Genomic DNA, 23,707 nt, shown 5'->3' with positions numbered 1-23,707 from the left:
TTCAAGAAATCAAATGGCCCACCACCTGTTCCTACCCCATCTGTTTGCCAGAATTCTAACACATCATACCTAAGGGTCCTAGCAGGAGCCCGGCATGCTGCGGGATTAAAGAGATGATCTGAGGGCATTTACAAGGTTGCTGAATGAAGTTGTTTGATAATGATTGCCTAGTACCTTGGTGACAGACAGCCTGGTCAAACACAGCCCTCTTCTCAAAGTGGGGCTCACAGCTGATCTGGTCGATGACCCACAGGCAACACCATATTGCTTTGCTTGGAAATGTCCAAAGGAGCTAGAAAGAAACAAGACAGTTAAGTTACATGGAACGGCAAGCTGGTTCACTCAGGCCCACTGCTTTCATTGCTTCTTTTGGAGCCTGCCATGGGTGGGCTGGACAGACTGAGAATATCTACAAGGCTGCTCATAAGCTCTGAGGCAGCTCAGGCTAACAGCATACTTTAAAGGTCTTGCCTTACAAGAGAAACCTGAATTAATAAGAGGCATGCTCACACTAGCCGTTTATTGCAAGCCATTTGGAATGTCTTTCAGACCCGCTCTGGCAGAACTGTACTGTGCAGCTGAACCTTGAGCCAATTCACATAGCTGTCACTAGCCACCCATGTGTAGCATCAGGTTTTTTGAACATCACTGCAAAGCCTTCAAAGCCACTTGCACCGGTGACAAAAAGGTTAATCTTGTACCCCGTAGCATCTATGCAATTTTTTGGCCATAGCCATGCAGTTGGCATGCTAAGACTTGTCAGTAATATATACAATGATTATGAGAACTGGTTCTTAATCTTTTTCTGTGAGCATTGTTTATTCTTAATTTTCCTGACTGTATACTGGAATACAATAAACAAGCAACAATATGAGTACAGTCATAATCATAGGTAAGTGGGAATGCACCAAAAATGAGCACAGGAAGTGAAGAAAGACAGGTAAAACAGAAGATTTCTCATGGTCACCCTTAACTATCCCGTGGCTTCTTGACTCGACAGAGACAGGTCTGGAGACACACAATGAAACCTTGCAACTTGAGCTGGGAATTATGGCAGATCTTCCCAGTCTTGGCTTCATGGAGCCATCTCCAAAATCACCTTTGCCTGAGCCACAAAGCACCCAGCTTGGGCAGTGGGGTGGCTGAATGTGTTGCCATTAGTTCAGTATAGCAGTAACATACAGCTCCCTTTGTCCAACAACAGCTCTGTCACACTGTCAAGAGACTGGTGGTTTACCCACCAGCCTCTCGTCTTTTCAAAAACATTGGTTCAGGCTTGAGGCCTACAGAAATCATACCAGCTTCTCTCTCCGAGAACTCAAGGTTTCAGAGAGAAAGACAAGCAGTTTCGGAGAGAAAGACAAGGAAAGAAGTTGACACAGGTGCTGGTGAAGTCATTGAGCATAGAGGTGTCAATACCAAGAACCTGAACAAAGAGTTTCACCTACACATTCCATCTCATTCATTCAAGGACTCATGGGTGGGAGAAGATGCCCTGCTTAATTAGGCACTGTACAGCTGCAGAGTACATGGTTTCATGGTGACAACAAACCTGATGGGCTAAGTCACCTATTAGCACCATATTTGATTGGTCAAGGACACCTGCTTAGCAACACACGTGATTGGTCAACTAGAATCATGCCAACATGGATTGTTTGGCATAAAGGAAGATCTTCAGTTTGGTTAGTGCCCTTTGTCTGGATTACATCTTTCTTTGGATCACTTCTTGATTCTTGACCAAGTGGGACTTGCTGACTGCAGCACCTGCCTCGGACCTTGGATTCTGAAACTCTCTTTGGACTCAGTCTGGTCAAGTTACATGTGGATTAAGAGAACCAATGCTTGTAAAAGTGCTTAGCTTAGATATTCAGGATTCATTATTTATCCTTGTTGTTCACTATTCTTATATTGTATGTCTCTGCACATTCCTTTAATCAATTATGTTTTGTGGTGTTCTTGGGCTTTGGGGCTTCAGCTCAGAGTAATGGTTTTTTTTTTAAACTCAACTTGCAAGCATCCTACGTTGTGGGGCTGACTTCTGGATCTTAGATCTGGGAGGAGGCTAGAGTCTCATTGCCTTGGTTGCTGTCTGGTGGATTAGTTAAGGGGACTGGTGGTAGCATGTTACTCGGGGGTTGTGAGGAGTCACACTCCAGCATTTTGTGGTTTTGTTTTGACAAACCTTAAATAAAAGAACAACTTTTGACACATACTATGTTCAACCATCTGAAAAAAATAGAAAATTGAGAAAATTGATATTAAACACTTATGCGAGAAGTTGCTCAAGCGGAAGCAGAAGAACCGGTATAGGACTATCTATTAATACTACCCAAATTCTGGCACAAACCACAAGTAATTTCCACTGATGGAAGGCATTTCCATCAGCAGAACAGGACATGTCAACCTTCATCCTCTCACTAAACTGGAAATGACTCCCCAAACTGGAGATACCCCCCCCCCCAGTACAGCACGAGGAGTGAATCGGAGGACTGTGAAAATTGCTCTCCTTTCCCTTTCCATTTGTGGAATCCTCAAGTGGATCCAATCTGTATCCAGACTGGATCACATATGCAGATTTCCATGATAATATTGCATAGGATGGTAGTACAGAGACTTATGTAAAATTCTTCAGTGGTTCTTTTTTAATTGTCAGGTATAGCACTTTTAAAGAATTAGTTCATCAATGCCTCATAATATGCTAAAATACTCAGATCTGTTCCTTATAGAACTGATTTGAGCCATGGCATTAATAGAAATCCTCTTTTCTTATCAGTTGGACTTGCCTAACGGAATCTCTTTGGCAAAAAAAGAAGAGAATCTCTGCTTAGAAAGGTTGGAGGAGAGCCTGTAACATTTTTCCTTGCCTACTGTCTGAGCCATAAGACAGTACGTCAGTTATCACTAATTCAAGAGATTTCCTTATTGCTGACCTTGTCGACACCTTTCTAGAAAGCCAAGCATATCAAGGCCATATATCAAGCTGAAGCAGCAACTACGTAGGCTCAGGCATCTTTTATAAATAACTATATAAAGATGTGATAAACATCAGTGAGGTCATTCACACTGTTCACCCAATTCATATTTTAGAAGTGCCAGTGCACGGAAGCTGTGGTACCTCAGAGGTGGGCAATGCTACAGTTGGTCCCTGACTTCTGTTTATGTTGATGCACCTAATCTCAACATGATAGGTTCCCCGTAAAATCCATGCAAACACCCAAGGCGAGTGGCGAAAGAATTTTTACTAGAGCTGGCAGTGTGGAAAGGGTACTGGTGTTGATGGTAAACAAATACAACTGCTAGCACTGAGAAAGGGCAGCCTCCGTTGGACTGCTCCCTAAGGAACACCAAGGACTGTTTGAATTTCTTTACCCAGCAGGGGTTAGGAATTGAACACTTTGCAGATAGTTTGCACCAGTGCCCCTCCTGTTTCAGGCCCGTGTTTTTACAATATGGAAACTCCGTCATATTTTTTAAACCGATATGCAGGCAACCATATTACCAGGCTTGGATGTTATTATAAAGTTACAGAGTGTTCAGGATATACAGTTGTTTAAATTGATGTGGGTTTTTAAAATCTCCTTTCTGCAGTTGTGCTACTGCCATTCTGTGTCTGTCTAATCTCCTTGCCCTGCTGTTGTTAAAGTTGCAGGAGTTGTGTTCTGCTTGAAGGACTGACATGCTTTGGGCCAGGGTGGTACTATGGCTCAGGGGTATGTATGTAGGAGACCCCAAGTTCCATCCCCAGCATCTTGCAGTTGAAAATAGAATCAGGTTGAAGATAATGTGGAAGACTTCTGGCTGAGACCCTGGAGAACTGCTGCCTGTCAAACAATGCTAACCTTGACAGACCAATGGTCCAACTCAGTATAAGCCTTCATGTGTCTAAGTCAGTCTTACTAATGGCAAGAACATATAGATGCAACTCAAAACAGGAGCTGTATTTAAACTCTCTCCCCTGCTTCCATAGCATCTAGCACATATGAAGTTAAACTGTGTCCTTTTTTCCTGCCTCTGTTCCCAGTTTAGGAAAGGGGGGGAGAGAAAACAGCATTCTACTCACTCTGATGCTATGATCGCTCTTTCATGCCTGATGCATGTTACCGTAACAACTAGCTCTGCCTTCATACAAGCAGTGATGCTGATCTTCATTAATATCAGGGAAACAGAATGCCTCATGCTGAGTTCGGATGCAGCCAACAAACCAGGATTGATTGGTTACAAGATGGAGCATCTGAAGGTGTTGGGATTGTGCACCGTTCCCCACTCCCTCCTCTGCTTGCATGAGGCTTGAATATTACAGACTTCCCGGGTTCCTGGAAAAATGGCAATCGTGATGTCTGAAATGACAAACGGTGGCTTGTTCCAAACCAAGATCAAATAATTGGCTTCAGTAGGGCAACTTTTCCACATCCCATTTCCATTTTCCTTTCTTTTAACCAAGGGCAATAAGCACACTCAAATCCTCATCAGCCACATTATTTTTTAAAAAAAATTCACAAAGGAATATTTCTCTAAAGATGATGATCCAGGGGCACTGTATGAAAAACTGGTTTTAGAGAAGCTCATGTAGCAGTGACTTGAAAAATAGGAATATGAGGAAACAATGGATGACAGAAATGTGCAATTGAAGAAAGAGCGGAGTGGATGTAACTCCAGGGCTTTGCCCCACTGGAAGACAGAGGGTAGGCCAGGCAAGGGATGACAGGCTTAGGAAGCAAGACAACGTGGAGTCTAAACATTGACAGGGGGATTCTGTCCACTGTGGCTATTGCCGCACTGAGCCCCGGCAACCCTGAGGCCCAGAGAGCAGAAGGGGGTGGGAGAAGAGAGAGGGACTGGGCTTCAAGTATGCTGATTTGAACTAACCAACCAACTCCTTCACTGCTTATGGGCTTCTTCATTAAATTTATACAAATGAATGGAAGTTGTTGCTGTTTTTAAAGAAAATGTGACCATGAATACAATTTTAACTAAAAGGGCTCATAGGCTAACATCCAAACAGCTGCCAAGAGCTGGGCAGATCTGTGGGATTTTTTTTTGTTATTAACAGGAAACACCTCACCCCCTGATACTGCATCATATATTAAGTTTTGAAAACTCCCTTAAGTTTCAAGGACAGTTTTGTGCAGCAGGCTGTTGTTTGTGAAACATAAGCTCAAATACCATTCAGGGGTGCAGAGCTAGTTGTACGTTAGATCATGAAGTGACAACAGAACATCGTGTTGGATATACGATGATATCATGTTGACGCTTCTACTATGGAACGAGAATTTTTGTTTTGTTTTCCTGTGGCTAATGACACCATCCACATGAGAAAGCTTTGCATGGGTACAAAGCATTCATTTCATGAAGAATAAGATAAACTTTTCCCCAGCCAACTCTAGCTTCTCTGCCACTAAGAAGTCTTGTCCAAGATCTTCGTGGAACCACTGGATACATGATAGGTCCTCACAGGACATAAAGGTGTCATCAGTCAGGCTCCTGGTGCAAGTGGTGTGCTATGTGCTCTCACTGTGCACGTTTCCCTCTCAGGCCTGCTCAGCAAAGGGCCATTTGGGCCACAAACTGGGTATAATCCCCTCAAAACAGAAAAAAAAATTCTGCTGGATGAAAAGAGTTTGTTCAAGGCTAACAAACGTAAAATGAGATGTGCTTGAAGAAATATGCTGAATGCATCTAAAAAGCACATGACTTGCCTCAGGCAATGATTATTCATTCAGTGTCATGAAGATAGTCACAGACGGCCCCTTGGACCATCGGGGGATACCTGATCCACCAATAAAAGAGACTGACAGGAGCCTGATGGCCTTCATTAATGTCCAAGGTGGAAAACCGTTTGCCTACCATAATCTTTGCTTCAAAGATTTGGATTTGCACCAGTTGAAACTGGACAACAAAAGGAAACCAACATTATCCCCCTTTCTCAGGAGTTGATTTATGCCTCCCAGCCTATTAATCAACTGATCTGTCTAGGAATTCACCAGAGAGAGCCTCTGTCTGCTTACTTAAACCACCGGTCACACTTCCCATCCTGTGCCACAAATAATTTCTTTTTAGTACTTGTCCTATCATAATTTCTGCTCTTCATGACATTTATATTACTTTTAGATCCACTCCTGTATTTGTCTGCCTAATTGACTTCGGTGGAATTAGGGATTGATTTTACTGTCTATATGTGCCTTGAATTAGCTGTCAAGGTTGCAAATTTAATCTGATTATCTAATTTGCACTCAGCCTTTTTATCATACTGGAAAAAGGCTCAGATACAGACCGACAGTATATACCATTTGTTCCTAACTGCTATTTTCTGACAAACCTCAGAAGAGCTTACCCGTGCCTTTTTAAAAATCACATTTTGCCAGATTGCTTATATGTAAACAGAAGGAAGATAATATACACCACTCATTTCAGCCTAGAAACAGAAAATGAGAACTAATTCTGACAATCTGTGGTGCTGAAATAAAGTTTTTAGAGATCCCGCAAATGTACACATTTGGAAAATTATGAAAAAATGAAACCTGTCAGTGCCAAACCCACAAGCAGTTCAGATGTAACTTAGAGCAGGCGTCCCCAACCTTTTAAAGCCTATGGCACAACTAGAATTCTGATACAGGGTAGTGGGCACAAAAAGGCTGCCACAGAAGGCGGAGCCACACATACAAAAGAAGCCCAAGTGTAGGGGAGAAGGAGTCATTTAAAAAATACACTGGCAAACAGCAGTGAGATAGAATAAAAGCAGCACTGTGGTGGCAGCTGCCACTGAAACAATGTTATTTTAATCTGCCCAGTCAATCAGATCTCTAGTGGCCGATCAGAAGCCCTGCTGGGCAAGTGCTACACCTGGTCCCAGCCACTTTCTAAAAACATTTGGTGGGCACCAGTAAACGTGTCAGCAGCACTAGGGCACCCACAGGCACCAGAGACAAAAAAAAAAGCTAATGCAATCTTGGGGTGCATCAACAGAGGAATAACATCCAAATCGCAAGATGTCATAGTTCCGCTGTACACTGCATTGGTCAGGCCGCACAGGGAATATTGTGTGCGGTTCTGGAGGCCTCACTTCAAAAAGGATGTGGACAGAATCGAGCAGGTGCAGAGGAGAGTGACGAGGATGATCAGGGGCCCGGAGACCAAGCCCTATGAGAAAAGGCTGAGGGAGTTGGGAATGTTTCGTCTGAAGAAGAGGAGGTTGAGGGGGACATGATTGCTCTCTTTAAGTATTTGAAGGGCTGTCACTTAGAGGAGGGCAGGGAGCTGTTCCTGTTGGCAGCAGAGGATAGGACTCACAATAATGGGTTTAAATCGCAGGCGGAAAAGTACCAGCTGGATATCAGGGGAAAAAAAAACATTTACAGCTGTTTGACAGTGGAATCAGCTACCTAGGGAGGTGGTGAGCTCCCCCCCACTGGCAGTCTTCAAGCAGAGGCTGGACAAGCACTTGTCAGGGATGCTCTAAGCTGATCCTGTGTTAAGCAGGGGGTTGGACTAGATGGCCTGTATAGCCCCTTCCAACTCTATGATTCTATGTTGGGGACCCCTGACATAGAGAATAATAATCAGTTAAGAAAAGGATTCAGTGAGCCCTGCAATCGTGCCAGAAGAAACCTAAGCTTCAGATGCTACCAGGTTAAAAACACTGTACTCAGTCTAGAGCTTCCAAAACACTCCAACACATACATTCATGCAGTTTTTCTTTGCAAGCAGGTCTTCTCATGAATTTCTGCAATGTGGCTGCTCCATACATTTAAAAGAACAGAGAAGTTCTGGCAAACAGGGAAGCATTGTCTGCATAGTAGAACTCACAAGAAATCACTAGAATGGCGCAAATAAATGATCAGGCATAACTCTTGTTACTTAAGTGTTAACATTTTTTTTTGAATGGGTAAAAACACTACAGAATTCAACAGCTGTAACAAATCAACATTCAACGGCTGATTGTCAGGAACAGCCGAGTTTAGTGCCTATCATGCAAGATGACCATTAACTATTAAGATAGTCCTCTTCCATCCCACTGGCTGAAGGCAGCCCAACAGCAAATCTGGGCTGGTCCTTTTCCTTGAGAAGCCTTTACAAAGAAGCCTTCGGATTGCTTCAGACAACCTGTACCCTTCCTGTCCAGATAGCACACTCATGTTACTAATTATTTCTTAAAGTATTTAAAAAGTAACGGTCCAATCAATTACCACAACAATGTGGCTATTTAAAATAGAGCCGTTTTTTTCTTTCTTTCCAAGAATTGTACAGGCTCCATTATCTGGAGCTTTAGCAGAGGCACTGATTTATGCCCCTCTGAAAGAGCGATCCCACCCTGACAGTGCTGGGGGAAGCTACACCATTGGCAGTTTTTCAATCTGGAATGTGCTGCCTCGGAGGGTGGTGGAGTCCCTGTCTTTGGAGGTCTTTAAGCAGAGGCTGGATGGCCATCTGTCGGGAGTGCTTTGATTGTGGGATCCTGCATGGTGGGGGGAGGGTTGGGGTCACTGGGGATGTGGGGGGAGGTAGTTAATTTCCTGCATTGTGCAGAGGGTTGGACTAGATGACCCTGGTGGTCCCTTCCAACTCTATGATTCTATCTCATTCCCTAAGGGAACATTCCTTTTGCATTGAGGTTTTATCCTTTCCTCTAAATCACAGGAGGAAAAAGACAGCTCAGGCCAGAGACAAGGAGTCTTCACAGCAATCAGCAAGGGCTGTTTCCCTCCTCAGAAAATTGTCATGGCTTCTGATAATGCTAGCAGTGTGTAAAAAAAGGATGTGTGTGCACTCACATACGCCTTACCCACCCTCCATATATTTTACTGATGCAAGGCGGGCAGTGACACGCCCATTCTGATAGTCAGGCTCACTGCCAAAGCCTCCCCACTCAGCTAGAATACTCCCCCTCCCCAATATCGGCAAAGCCCATTCTTTACCTCTGACTGTTGAATTCATTTGCTTTCTAATAGCCCAGTCTGCAACAGTTTAAAGACACAAGGACTGTTTATTATTTTGGTCAAACCTTCATTCACTTGATGCAATGTAATTTTTGATGACAATGCAAACTCAACTGCATCTCTGGGTTGGAAATGGCCCAGTGCTGTACTTCAGCTGTCGTGTGTCTGTGTTTCCAAGCAAGTTCATTAGAGAAAAAGGATTCAAATTCTGTCATGAAGCTTGCTGGATAGGGTTGCCAACCTCCAGATACTAGCTGGAGATCTCCTGCTATTACAAGTGATCTCCAGCCAATAGAGATCAGTTCACCTGGAGAAAATAGCCGCTTTGGCAACTGGACTCTGTGGCATTGAAGTCCCTCCCCAAACCCCGCCCTCTTCAGGCCCCACCACAAAACCTTGCCGGTTGCGGAGAGTGACCTGGCACCCCTATTGCTGGGTGACCTCGCAGCAGTCACCCCCTCACCTCCGCCTACCATACAGCATTATTGTAAAGTAAAATTCAGGAGGGGAGACAAATGTATGCAGCCCTGAGCTCATGGGAGGGACAGAATGAAAATGTACATAATAAGCGGATAAACTTCCAGAGATCTGTGAGATCAGTAGCTCATAAGAATAGCATTTTGAAAAGGCATTGTTAAGAATCTCCCCATAACACAAAACTGTGATTTACTTGGGATAGAGACCAAAAAATCCAGGTTACCCTGGGAAACAGGAGCACAGGTGGAAGTGATGACATTGCATTTATCCATAGATCATTTTTGCCTTCTGTCTTCCCCATTTACCAAATGGTGTATGTGAATATATTTGTGGCTTTTGGGGGGGGGGGGGCACCTTTCTCTTTATTAGAACTCAGCAAGAATCGGCCCAGCCAGTGATGAGAGGCTAAACGCCTCTTTTAAGTGTCTTGTATGATAGCACAAAACTCTGAGAGGCACGACGCAGCAACATCCTTCACATCTCTGCCTGCTGTTCTTTGCAGGTTTTCATTACTTCCTTATGAACCTCCAGAAAAGTCACATACATGAACACACGAAGCTGCTTTTTACTGAATCAGACCAGTGGTCTATCAAGGTCAGAATGGTCTATTCTAACTGTCAGTGGCTTTCTGGGGTCTTTCTTATCACTTGCCACCTGACCCTTTCAACTGGAGATGCTGAGGATTGAAAGTACCTTCTGCATGCCAAGCAGATGCTCTACCACTGAGCCACACCCTCTGAAAGTCCACAGAATTTAAGCAACACCTACTACCAATCCCTCTCAAACCCTATTCTATTGGTAGGGAAGGTGAGCTACAATTACTGAGATAAACAGGGGTAAAGGGGAGTGAAAGACACAGACTTACAGGGCAATCCTAAACAGAGCTGCATCCCCCTAAATTCACTGATGTCAAGGGGATTACAGGGGTGACACTCTGCTTAGGATGCAGAATATTCCATTCTAGAAAACAACTTAGGTTTCTAGCAGCACTCAGGCCTCTGTTTCTCTGGAATGCGGCATTCTGCTTCAGGGCACTACTGTTGCCTTTGCAATCTGTGTCTTCCATTTCCCTCTTTCCCTGCTTACCTCAGCAATTGTTGAGGAGAGCTTCTGCGACCCAGGATCACACAAACTAGCCCGGCGTGCCTGAAGAAGGGGAGGGGGCTCCAAAGTTGCCGCCTGGAGGAGGAGCCAGGAAGACGCACCTGTTGCTAGAGAGCAGCCAAGGCTTATGTCAGAGGGCCACAAATATTCTCCCTCCACGAGGTCTGCGACCTTTCCGGGCGTGTTTTATGGTGGCCTGCGCCCATTAAGGGCTACCCGATCCTCTGCTAATGCAGCAATTACAAAAGGGACCACAGGGGCTTGCCTGACCGCCCGTCAATGGGATAAACACTTTTGCTAGGGGAGGAGGCGGCTGCCAAAAAGGGGCACGTTTTCCCATTCTGTCCACCGGCCTACGTGGTCCTTCCAGGCATTCAAACAAACTCAGTTTTACCCTTACTATTAACCTGCAGCGCTCCAATACTGGTAGCATGATATCCTGTCACCGCTTGAGGAAACGGGATAACCCAGAGGCTGGAGACAGACAGGCTGCTGTTTGCAACTTTTTCCACAGCGCTCCTGCCACAGAGTGAATAGTTCACAGTGCTTTAAAATGCCTGTAAATATTCCTAGATGGGCAGGGCACTGCTGGAGCAGGAGCTGGCCTTGCGACTTCCCAAGTATTATTGTTTAGATATTTGTATTCTGCTCTTCTCCCCAGCAGGCGTTCCAAAGTGGCTTACAACATTGTTCTCCCCTCCTCCATTTCATCCTCATGTCATCCTCCATTTCAAGCCTGTGAGGCAGGTTAGGCTGAGAGAGAGTGACAGGCCACCAGCAATCCAGTGAACTTCCAAGGCAAGAGTGGGGATTAGAACCCAAGTCCCACAGATCCTAGTCCACCACGACCCCATGCTGGCTCTCAATAATCATCCTCCGCATTTCTACAAGCAGGTGTATACGACACTACTGACATACCGGACAGGACTTTAATTTTTACACCACTCTGGTAATGTAGGGCGGTATTACTGTCCTCATATCGCAGATGTGGGCTGAGGGGGAAGAAAGAAGCTTGTTTAAAGCCACGTAATGAGCTCCTGGCAGAGTGAGTTGACTCGGGAAGGGAAAGCAGAGGAGCCTCCTCACTAGCTACACTATCTTGTGGAGGATTTCCCCCTCAGCTCAGGGCCATCCCAAGAGCCTTTGGTGTCTTAAGTGGTCCAAGACTTTGGTACCCTGCCCCACCCACAACTTGGGCACACAGGGAGCAGCCAGCCCCTTCCCCCCAACCTGGCATCATACAGAGCCATGCAGGAAAGCAGCCACCACAACTAGCTGGGTGGCATGAGGCCGGCACTCTTTCATCCTCCCTCCCTCCCTCCCTCAGAGCTGAGAGAAGGCCGGCTGGGTGAGCGTGCCCTGGCCTCCAGTAGCACCACTGACCATGCACTGCAGGTGTCTGCATTGGGGCCAGCAGTTCTTAGCGTGTGGCTCCCCACACGGGCCTTCAGAGCAGCCAGAGTATGAGTCTAGGTCCGCCCAAAGACCTAGCCTCCTCATGTGCTGCTGTTTTGATGTTCCTTGATCTGTGTGTAGTCTCTCTCTCTCTCTTTTGTTGTAAGACACTTTGGGTACTTTCAAGGAGAACAGTGGGACCCAAATACTTAAATAAGTATACATGTTGCTTGGGCACTTAGCCACTCATTTACACAAGCATAAATACTACAAAGGATGCTTTGAGAACCTTCCTGTTTGCACACTGCTGGTGTCCCTGACAAAAACTGGAGCAATCAGTACTTAGTATACAACGACGGTCCTCTGGTTTAGAAGGACACCAGTGCAGCCCATTAAGAAATGTAGACTGGTCCACATGATTTGTATTATTTTTAGGATAAAAAAAATAAGCATATTATTTATCTGGTTAGATATAGGGGGAAAGAGTGAATTAAAATTTTAAAATGGGGCAAGGAAATTTTGTAATTGATATTTTATATGTTGTATTTGATCCAATATTTTGATTTAATAATAATTTGGCTTTATAATAATGTTTAATTTGAAAATGAGTACAATACAGACAACTTTTAATTTATTATAAGATGGATATTAGGATTATAGAGAACTATTAGTACTTCCGCTGATATGTAATGTTATATTACTGTGTATTGCACAGAAGATACATGCTAGCTTTTGTGTATTGTTTGTAGTACCTAAAAAGGCGAATGCGATTTTGGGCTGCATCAACAGTAGTGTCCAGATCACACAAAGTGATGGTTAGACCTCACTTGGAGTATTGTGTTAAATTTTGGGCCCCACAGTTTAAGAAAGATGTTGACAAGCTGGAACGTGTTTCAGAGGACAATGAAGATGGCAAGGGGTCGAGAGACCAAGTCCTATGAGGAAAGGTTGAAGAAGCTGGGTATGTTTGGCCTGGAAAAGTGATGGATAAGAAGTGACATGATAGCCATCTACAAGTATTTGAAGGGCTGTCATGTAGAGGATAGTGCTGTTTTCTTTTGCCCCAGAAGGTCAGACCAGAACCAACAGTTTGAAATTAAATCAAAAGAGTTTTCGCCTAAATATCACGAAGAACTTTTTAACAGAGCATTTCCTCAATGGAATAGGCTTCCTCGGGAGGTGGTGAGCTCTCCTCCTTTGGAGGTTTTTAAGCAGAGGCTAGATGGCCATCTGACAGCAGTGCTGATTCTGTGAACTTAGGCAGATCATGTGAGGGAGGGCAGGAAGCGATGATTCAATGCTCACTCGTATGGCCCTTTCTTACACACCCAAGGTAATGCCTATCGCCACTTTGGGGTCAGGAAAGAATTTTCCTCCAGGCCACATTGGCCAGGGATCCTGGAGATTTTTTGCCTTCTTCTGGGCATAGAGCAGAGGTCACTACGGGAGTGGGGGCGGGGGTTTAGCTATGAATTTCCTGCATTGTGCAGGAGGCCCCTTCCAGCTCTATGTTGCTATACTAATTCATACAGTAAATAGCAGTCTTTTGGGTATCCTGGTCCGATGAGAGAGCGAGAGAGCGAAATTGTCATCAAATCACAGCTGACTTATGGCAACCCAATGGGATTTTCAAGGCAAGAGATGTTCAGAGGCGGTTTGCTATTGCCTGCCTCGCAACTTCCTTGATGGTTTCCCATCCAAATACTGACAGAGCCAACCCTTCATAGCTTTTGAGATCTGATGAGATTGGGCTAGCCTGACCTATCCAAGTCAGGACTGGTCCAGGTCCATGATATTGGGACCTAGTAAATGTAAGAATCAGAACTTTGAATGTTTGCTGAAAACGAATGGGTGGCTAGTATAGTTTGCTTATGTTTGGTAGAATATGCCCATGCCACTCAGCAAGCCTGATGCCACAATTTGCACCAATTGAACATTCTTCAAAGGCAGCCCAATGAACAGTTTATAACAGTAAGCTAACCTGGATGTGATCACAGCATGGATAACCATGGTCAAAACTGGCTTCTCACATATATAGTTGGCACACCAGTCAACCTTGGTGAAACTCTGAGTAGATGACATTTCACTCCAGATTTCCAAATTACCTTTCTTAGTGGTTTCATGCAGATATTAAACACCATACAAAACAGAACATGGCAGGACTTCATAGTAAAAATGCCACAAAACAGATTAGCTATCCCCCAGCACCACCTTCTGGAATGAGTTAGTCAGATAGGAACAGAACCACCAGTGTATAATGTGTCTGATGCCCATCTCAGCTATCTAGAAAGATATCAGGGGTAACGGTATAAAAAAAAATTCAGGAGAAACAATATGGTAGCACTTCCCTGTTTCTCTCAGCAAAGGTTTATTTATGAAGGTGCCCATGGCAAATTAATTTTCAGACCAGGCCAAAGGCTGGACTGAAAAGAACCTAAGGGCACAACCCTAAAGAGAGTTACACCCATCTAAATCTAAGACAATGGCCATAGAAGTTTGGAACTCTGCTTATGATTGCACTGTTGATAATACATCTCTCCTCCATGAATTTCCACAACTCCTATCTATTCGAGTACTTGGCCTAAAAAGTTGATATTTGCTACCAGTCAATAGTCATTAACATAATTTGAGATCAGGAATGGCTTCTTCTACCCTCTACTTTAATGAAGCATTCACTACCCCTTGTATCCAAGCAAGCAACCCCATGCAAACTTTAAAATCCAAGATGGGCAAGGATCAAACAGCCACACACTTGCTAGCAAACTGTCCATATCCCTGGTCCTCACTCAATGAAACTCATCCAACCAACTGGGATTATGCTGGACTCTGATAACATTCTACGCCTGTACTGATAAGACTACGGACAGGATACATTTCAGGCTATCAAATCAGAAAATCAATTTGTGTGTCTTTGTGGAACATTATTTAAATTGCTCCAGGGATAGAGACACAGCAAGTGCTCAATAGCATGTCCCTAGTCACACCAAGTGAGAAGTTAGCATGAAAGACAGCAGGTTATTAAAAAGTATAAACCCAGTGTGAGCAACTTGCAGTTTGCATTCTCCTTGCACCAAAGAGCTCATAGATCATTTGGAAAGGAAACCAAACAAAAAGATGGATGTGAAAGTAGAAGGGAGGAAGGAATGCTAAGTAGTGATGAGAGAAGGGTGGGGGAGAGAAGGAGGGGAGACTTCATGCCCATGGCACGGGGGGATCATTTTTAAAAAGGAGTGGATGTTTGTTTCAAACTATTTTTAATGTAACATAGACATGGGATGAGATCGCCACATGCACCAAAAGGACTGACTGGAAGGGCGGCTGTTGCTGTTCTTCTGAAAGGTTAGCAAGTGAAAAGCACAAAGAGATGAAACCAAGAGGGTGGGATATTTGTAGCTGGATCCTTGGGCTAACACAACCATATATAGGCACATCCAGTCGCAATACTGCAACCCAGCCACTGAGTCTGCGAGGCTTCCCCCCCCACATTTATAACAAGCATTCTGTATCATCTCTCAAAGTGCATTCCATCCAGCAAAATTCTAAGCACTACATCAGTACCTCTGTGACCTTTTTACACTACAGAGTATAAAAATTTGGGGAATGGGAAGACTTTCCATTATGTCACTCAGTAAGGCAGTAGCAGATCTGGTCTAGGATAAGTTTGTACGAAGCTGCACCATGGGTTCCAGGGACCAGTCAAACATGCAGTTGGCTGAGTATTATTTGATTGGGACCAAACATTAGAAAATATTCCATGAAGTCAGAAACATCATGTAAGGGACTGTCTACTTTTTACAGAATCATGTAGGTATCTATAATCACCAGCAAGAGTGAAGGTCCTTCGTTCATTAGTTCTATGGGACCCCACAAAACCCACACCAATTTAAGAACCAGCATCCCTCCTGGCCCAATTCCCCCCAGAGAGATTCTGCCCTCTCAGCATGACCTAGCACCGCCTACTGGTCAAGTGTTGTAACTGCTCAAATCAACACTGGACTTTGAGGATTTTTTGCCTTGCAAGCGAAGCTATATTTAGTCTTCCTACAAGCTTCAATAAATCTCTTTGAGCTCCTCCATATCAGCTGATGTCACTGGATGGCACAAGGCTTTGGGAGAAAAAAACTAAGCACATGGAATAATCCATATGGCATTTTCACCATCAACCAGATATTCAAGAAAACAGCAGAAAAGACACACGTGAGGTAGTGACAGAGACTGATGTGTGTTTCCACACTCTCAAATCTTCTTTGGCATTCCCAGCAGGTATAGGAATTATTTTGTCATTGGAAGATGATTCTCAGTGGGAGATCATACCGAGGAGTTCAAAAGCACAGCTCTGTGGGGCTACAAGCCAATAGACCGACAGTCACAGAGGCATTTGCTAAATAATAGGTTCATATTTATTATGGATCAGCACGATGGCTGGGAATCAATATCTGCTTCAACATGACATGAGTCCCCTTAGTCAATATTCCCAACAAATAAGTGTGACCCCAATATACACTAGCAGTTGTCACATAGACAGCATGACACACAACAACCGTACAGTATGCCTATGCTAGTGACACAAGGGAATAAAATGACATTTGAAAATGGAATAACATGATGAATTGCAGAGAGAAGGCCTGAGGAAGCTAACCTGTAAAGCTAGGAGGTCCCCCACAACACATTCCCTGGGATGCTTCACTTTGAAACCAGACTTCGTAACCCCACAAATTTGAGCTGTGTCTTTAAAAACAGGCATAAGAAGAAGATCCTTCAAAATTGTTAGAAGCACTGCTTCAAAACTCATCTAGTCCTGAAGAATCAAGAGAGTCTCAAGACAACAACACTGGGAAGAATGGGAAATTCTGGCATTTTTTATATACAACACCAACACTTTACCCAGTTCCACTACCAGCAGACCAAGAGGTCCTGAGAGCTCTGTAGCCATCATTTTTGCCATCAGTGGGAGAAGCCAGAAAAAGCAAACCAAGAGGCATCTCCAGGACTTGGTGATCTTGAAGCTCTTCTTGAGCTTTCTTTCACCAGAGATGGGGGTATGGGTGAGAGAATGTAGAACGAGCAGTGGCCTGGTAGAAGGTTTCTTCCTGAACCAGGCAGAGGCTAAGAAGAAGAACAGAGGCTGCTAGCAGTATGGCCACTGACACAGAGGGGCTGCACCAGAAGCTGATCATCGGGGGACCACACAGAAAGAAGTCTGAGGAGCCACCTTATTGGACAGAGGAAGTCTTCTGATCTTCATATTGTCCAAATGACTACTGTGCAGCAGAATAAGGGTCCAATGACCCTCAAGGATATCGCTGTTTATTTTTTAGTGGGCTGAGCTGGACCCAAGCCAAAGGGCTCTGCACAGAAAAGCCAAGGCACAGAAGCATGGTAATGTGGTCTCTATTGATCTTCTATTCCTCAAATATGACCTTACCTCCAAGCTGAAAGAAGGGGAAGATTTATTTACCCAGGGCTTTGAGAAGGAGAGAGAGAGAGAGACCGACACATGGGGCAGAAGAGCAACAGAAAAAGACAACAGCAGAGAAGGCAAGCAAAATTTAACAGGAAAAAGGAAATCCATCACTTCTGGAAACTGGAGTGCCAATTTGTCTGAAATTCCAAAGCAAGAAGAAAATCACAAGAGGAATAAGAACACATTGTGTGCGAAGTTCTCAACTGGCACATCAAACCTAAACAGACATGTGGGGGGGGGGGAATCCACAAAAGGAAGAAATGGTCAGAGCATGGAAGGATCTTCAGCAAAAACCTTACTTTACATCAGACGATGTCCTCAGAGAAGCTGTACAAATGCTCAGAGAGCAGAAAGAACTTCATAAATGAGAGGCAGCATATTAAACATCAATAGATGCATACAAGACAGAAAATATATACATACTCCAACTGTGGAAAGAGTTTTAATCAAGAATCCATCTTATTTCCCATCAGAGGAGAAACCATTAAATGCTTGGAATGTGGAAAGAGCTTCAGTCACAGCATAAGCTCTAGTGACCATTAAAGAATCCACACAGGAGTGAACGCCTATAAGTGTTCAGACTGTGGAAAGGGCCTCAGGAGGAAGGCCCACCTTATTAGACATGGAAAAGCACACTGGAAAGAAACCCTTCTGATTGCCAAGAATGTGGAGAGATCTGGCCCTTAGAAAAGTCATACTGTTTTATTTATTACAGGGAAAAACCCAGCATTGGCATTCTGCTGAGAATGTGCACTAGAAAACAGTTGGTGTAGCATACTTTGAGGGTAGAGAGAATCATTCGAATATGAACAACACACAATATAATTGCAAATACAAAATTCAGTGGCTGATTTTAGAATTCTTGTGACAGCTACGTAATAGTCCATAGTTTCAATTGGCTTATCTTGGAGATGCTCCCCCACGTTATCTAGTTGCTCTCCAAAAGTCAGAACCCCTCCTTTTCCATTCAGCACCAATTAAACCATATCACTGAGCAATCCATCATTCATTTTTCAAGCAGCAATTCATTCTAAATAACTGGGCAAATAATGACCCCCTCCCAACCGGAAAACTATGACTACTGAAAGGGAGGCATAAATTAATTTCCGTCCAGTTTCACACCATCCTAATCCTGGGAGTTTATCAGTGGCTAAAAGGGAACATTTATTTCTCACTAAAGCCTACTGTTAAAAGCGCTGGCAGCATTTACTTCCCATCATGCCCAGCAGGTTTTTGCAGAATTTGCTTCCAACTGAATTGGGGCAGCTGTTTTGCAGTGAGTGGCAGCTCTGTGTAAACAGGGCAGGAGGGAAGCCAGAAGAATCCCATAACGCAATGGAGGAGTGCTGGGGATGGGGGGGGGGGGTGTTCAGGGATGCCAAATGCCACAGCCCAAGCTGGAATTCAGCCAAGTTGCTTGAACTAACATCTTCAATGCAAAGCCATAAGAATGCAAAGTGACGCCACACCAAGAAGACAGTGTGGACAGCAGAAACATATTTCTATCATGACATATTCCATAATACTTGTTTAAGAGATGATCAATTCAGGATTTAGCCACATTCTACCCAGAGAACAGTATGTACTCCACATCCTATAGATTTTTTTAATTGCCTTTATCATAAAAATCAAGGCAGCATCCACAGGGCTCGCAGTGGGTTTCCCATGAAAGCACTGATTAGGCTCAAACCTGTTAAGCTTCAGCAAAGTTGCTGTCTCATATGTCTGTGCTTCCTTCAATATGTGTGTGTCCTTCAAACCATATATGGGGGGGGGGCACTGTAGACCAGAATAGTAGGCGGGGGGAGACACAGGGTAGATGTCAAATCAACATGAAACAGAAAAATAAGGTAACAATGAAAGTTTAAGTGATGTAATTAAAATCATTATAAAATACATTCTATTTGATAAGTTAATAGAAAGGAAACACTCTCTGTTTTTCATTACTGCAGGTCTATGCTGGAAAAGTTAGTTCTGTGCAATTCTGAAATATGCAAGAACCCTTACATGGTCTGAGTCTTGCATAGTGCCACATATTACAAGCTTTTGAGGGCTGATTCTATAATACTCTTTTATCACTTGAAGGTTCTCAGCTGTTATGTGCGAATTGTCCCCAATAAAAAGTTTTGTCAATGGGCAATACAGAAGTGATATCCACTTTCTAGTCATTGTGTTCTTATGTTCATTTTGTGAACCGTTTTTCCTTTCCTGGGTGGCTTGGTCTTGTATATCCCCCCACCCCCCACGGTTACCTCCTTTCCTTACTGATGCTGATTGTTATGCCTTTAATAGAAGCCTCCTACCCCACTCTCTCCATTCCAATATATGGAACCCCATTCTGCCCATCTGCCTTGACAGCTGAAAGAGGGTTTTTTATGGCATTATAATTTACTGAGAAACAGCCTGGCCTCACCTCCAGTTCTGCAATCAAGCAATAATCCAAGAAGCCTTGCACAACTTGTTAAGTAACAGCCTGCTACCTGCCCACCCCTGCACTACAATTCCTACATGGTACTGTGAATAGGCACACAGGCCAACACATTCCAAGCCCATTTGGAACTCCTGGGGAGGGATACCCTTATTTTGTGTCATTAGTGTGGGAGCTTGAAAATTAATGGCCCAAATACAATTGCAACAGAGAGGGTGTCATCCCCTGCTAATGACATCACACACAAGGTTTGTCTGTTTTTAAACTATGTTTACCAGTGAGATGCATATGCACATTGAGGCAGACCTCCAACACTGTGATTCTATGAGCTAAGACTGGACTCATTCTGCACAGGTTATAACTCTTCTCTCCAACCCTGAAAGCACTACTCATGTGTTCCATCTGTGCAATCCTCTCCCTTCCAAGAGAGGAAATCCTTCAGCACCGATGCTGACTTCCCACATTAGATTTATTTGGTCATGGATGTTAACTTAATGGCTGTTCACAGCCTGGTTCTGCTCCTAGGGGAGCTGTCTCCTGACACAGGCCCTTCATATTGCCCGTCTGTCTCCGTGTAACCAAAGGCTGGTCACTGATACTGTATCTGCCCCTCCATTCTGCATACTGGGAAATCCACTTTTCCCTCCCACTTAGGGAGCACCTGCTCCTGACCTTGATTAATGGCAATTATGCATTATGAGATTCTGGGCAGCCTCAGATGGAATAATCAGCTTTGCATATCTCCACAGCCTTGTAGAGCAGGAAAAAAAATGCCTTGAGAACCAGTTATTAAATATATCTTCTGGTAGTCCAGAAAAATGTGCTCACATGGAAAAACTCAAGGCACAGAATGTTTCAACTGGCCTGGCAGGGTGACCTTTGCTTTGCTGTTTTGCCGGCTCCCAAACTTTGGAACAAATTAACTTGCGCCATACTAGAGGGCTCAGCTTCTGACCTCACCCCAAACTCCAGAACCCATACAAAAACATATTGGAGTCATGCCGTCTCCAGCATCCAGTGCCAGAGTCAGGGTGAAGGAACAGCTTTGTGAACACTAACGGGCCTCGATACACCATTTGAAAGTACTATTGTAAGGTCTAAATGACAGGGTAAAAGGATCCTGTAATAACGAAAAGGGAAATTCAACAAAATTCCTATGAAACTCCAACAAAGCCATTTAAAGGAATTGTTCAAAGGCATAGTAACACCCCTCATAGTCAGACCAGTTTATGGGAAATGATACCACAGAGACTGGTACACCCTTCCTCACAAGTTTAACTGCTGTTGCATTTGAGGTTATTTGCTTACAGATAAGTAAGACATTCTTCGACCATGGTATCTGAATTTTCCTGCCTACTGGCAGTTTTAAATTACTGATTTTAAATGAGTGGTTTTTATTTACACTATGTATTTTATTGTTGTTGACACTGTAAGCTGCCTTGAGGTAGAAAGATTACTAGTAAATGTTTTAAATTAGTAAGATTTTCACGGTATAAGCTTTTAAGAGTCAAAGCTCCCTTTGTCAGAAAGTTTTCTTGGTCTCTAAGGCCCTTCTGGACTCAAATCTATCTGTTCTGCTACAGACCAACAAGGCAACCCTCAGAAATTATCTTAAATAAGTATTTGTTGATATGTCCAATTCCAGTGCAGCAACACTTCACAACAGATCCCACTAGATATCAAGTTTGTGGCCTCCTGTGACGGATAAGGGGTTAATCTGCAGCAAGAGCTGACATACAAGAGTGGGCTGACACTCTGAGCTCTGAGAGACAGAAAGCATTCGAAGCTTGGGACCCAGCCTGAGAGAAGGCTGTGAGAGAAGTCGAAGCTTGGGACCCAGCCTGGGAGAAGGATGTGATAGATTGGGACCTTGGGAACCAGCCTGAGAGGAGGCTGTGAAAGGAGTCCTAAGATGGGAACCAGCCAGAGAAGGCTGTGATAGATTCTAAGCTTGGTAGCGAGACTGAGCGGAAGCCAGACTGTACTCTGTGAACCTGAGGGATTCTGTTAAAGCCAAAGCTTTGGGGAGGGGCTGTGGCTCAGTGGTAGAGCATCTGCTTGGCATGCAGGTGGTCCCAGGTTCAATCCCCGGCATCTCCAGTTAAAGGGACTAGGCGAGCAGGTGATGGGAAAGACCTCTGCCTGAGACCCTGGAGAGCCGCTGCCGGTCTGAGTAGACAATACTGACTTTGATGGACCAAGGGTCTGATTCGGTATAAGGCAGCTTCATGTGTAAAGCTATTGAATCACACAACCTTTGGGAGTGACAGGAGTGAGAATTGGGTTAGAGAGGGCCCATTCTCATGTCACAAAGGGGAATTAGTCTCTGAGGTAGAGCTATTCCGGTAGCAGGGAGGTGTGGAGGATTACAGCCACTGGTGTGGAGTAGTCAGAGAGAACTGGAAGAGGGATTTTGGATATTTGCCCAAACTTCTGTGAGTTCTCTGAGGAGGGAAAGGAACTCAGACTTCCTTCGCTCCTGTGAGCTAGGCTGGGGACAGAGACTGAGAGTCTGAATCTAAGAAACAGTTCTGAGGGACAGAACTAAGCGTGAAACTAAGAACTGAAGGAACTTGAGTGAAGAAAACATCTAAGATATCTCTCTGAAGTAATCTTAAATAGATAAACCTGACTTTGAGTTTATCCTCCAATTTCTGCCTTTTCCTTGAAAATCAATCTCTGAGTTCTGTTCAATAAACAGCCCTGTTTTGTCTGTTAAAGTTAAAAAGCCTCTTGTGTCCTATTTCTCTCTGAGGTAAATACTGGCGTGGGACTGGAGGAGAAGGACAATAATCTCCTCACAAATATACTCAGGCCAACGCTTTTCCCTCAGCATATACAGCCGGGCTGAGTGAGTGGGATATTGAAGTGGTGGAAGGGGGGAGGGTGCGTCATACCTCCCTAGCTAAATAGAGCATTTCCAGCCTAAGCTACAGAGCCAAGAGCTGTACAGATGTGCTCAGTTATGTTGGTATGTAACTGGAGCGCACTCACAATTCATCTCCTCATTAATGCAGCAACTGAGTACCTGTTACTGATCCTTCACTAGAGAAATATGCTGGAACATAAGCAAATCAGAAGATGATTTCCCCACTCAATGGAGAAAACAGCTGGGGAAAGGGGATCTGGACAGGATGCAAAAGAATTATGTGGATACTTAATTCCTAGAGCGTCCCCATTTTTTCCAGTGGGGGATCTTAACTCCAATAGCAAGAACTATTGTTTCCTGTCCCACAGTCATCAGATTATCTAAAAAAAAATGGAATTTTAATTTTGTAGCTTAACCAAAAAAAAGTGTAAAATCAGACACTGGCAGCGAGTCATGGCCCAATCCTCTGCCTATGCATGCCTTTCAGAATACCCCAAATAAACTCAGCCAGCCATTGATCCCCTTCTCATTTAGCCTAAGGCTATACTTGACCATGATGGCGGCAAGGCAAAAACCACTCTCCCACAGAACTTTGCACTCATCCAGCACCTCATTTAAACTGGGTCTGTTACCCATGCTAAGCACGCTTAGTTAGCATGCCTGCACAACACCCACCGAGGTTACCAGTTAACTGGCATTCTTGTTAAACATGTGTAACTGCTTGGCACAGGTAGCAACCAAGTTTAAATGGGACCCAGCGCAAGGGCAAAGTTCCGCAAAAAAGCACTTTTGCCTTGCTGGCATCATGTTTAAATCAGGCACTGATTTAATTTCAAATCAGCAATTACCTTCGTGCAGGCATTGAGGAGATGTCCCTTCCTGACACTATAAAAGATAATGAAGTACATTTACTATTTAGGATGAGAGATTTGTCATTGGCTAAGGAGCAACTGATGATCAAAACTGACATTGAATCTAATTTGTGCCAGCTGGAAACCATACCCCACAGTCACTTGAGTATCAGCCTGAGATACCAG

The 23,707-nt window shown here is 44.1% G+C and overlaps 1 protein-coding gene across 1 annotated transcript in view; it reads right to left on the bottom strand.

Annotated features, from left to right (window-relative positions):
• Positions 1-23,707, bottom strand: part of LOC130473328 (uncharacterized) — a 38,351-nt gene that overhangs the window by 7,374 nt on the left and 7,270 nt on the right. The window contains exon 2 of the mRNA XM_056844851.1: positions 175-292. Within this exon, the coding sequence (XP_056700829.1) occupies positions 175-292 (118 nt within the window). The remainder of the gene's footprint in view (positions 1-174; positions 293-23,707) is intronic.

The sequence above is a fragment of the Euleptes europaea genome, chromosome 2 (genome assembly GCF_029931775.1).
Source record: "Euleptes europaea isolate rEulEur1 chromosome 2, rEulEur1.hap1, whole genome shotgun sequence".
Classification (NCBI taxonomy): Eukaryota; Metazoa; Chordata; class Lepidosauria; order Squamata; family Sphaerodactylidae; genus Euleptes; species Euleptes europaea.
The sequence above is the reverse complement of the archived record's forward strand: the minus strand, read 5'-3'. Positions and strand labels throughout refer to the sequence as shown.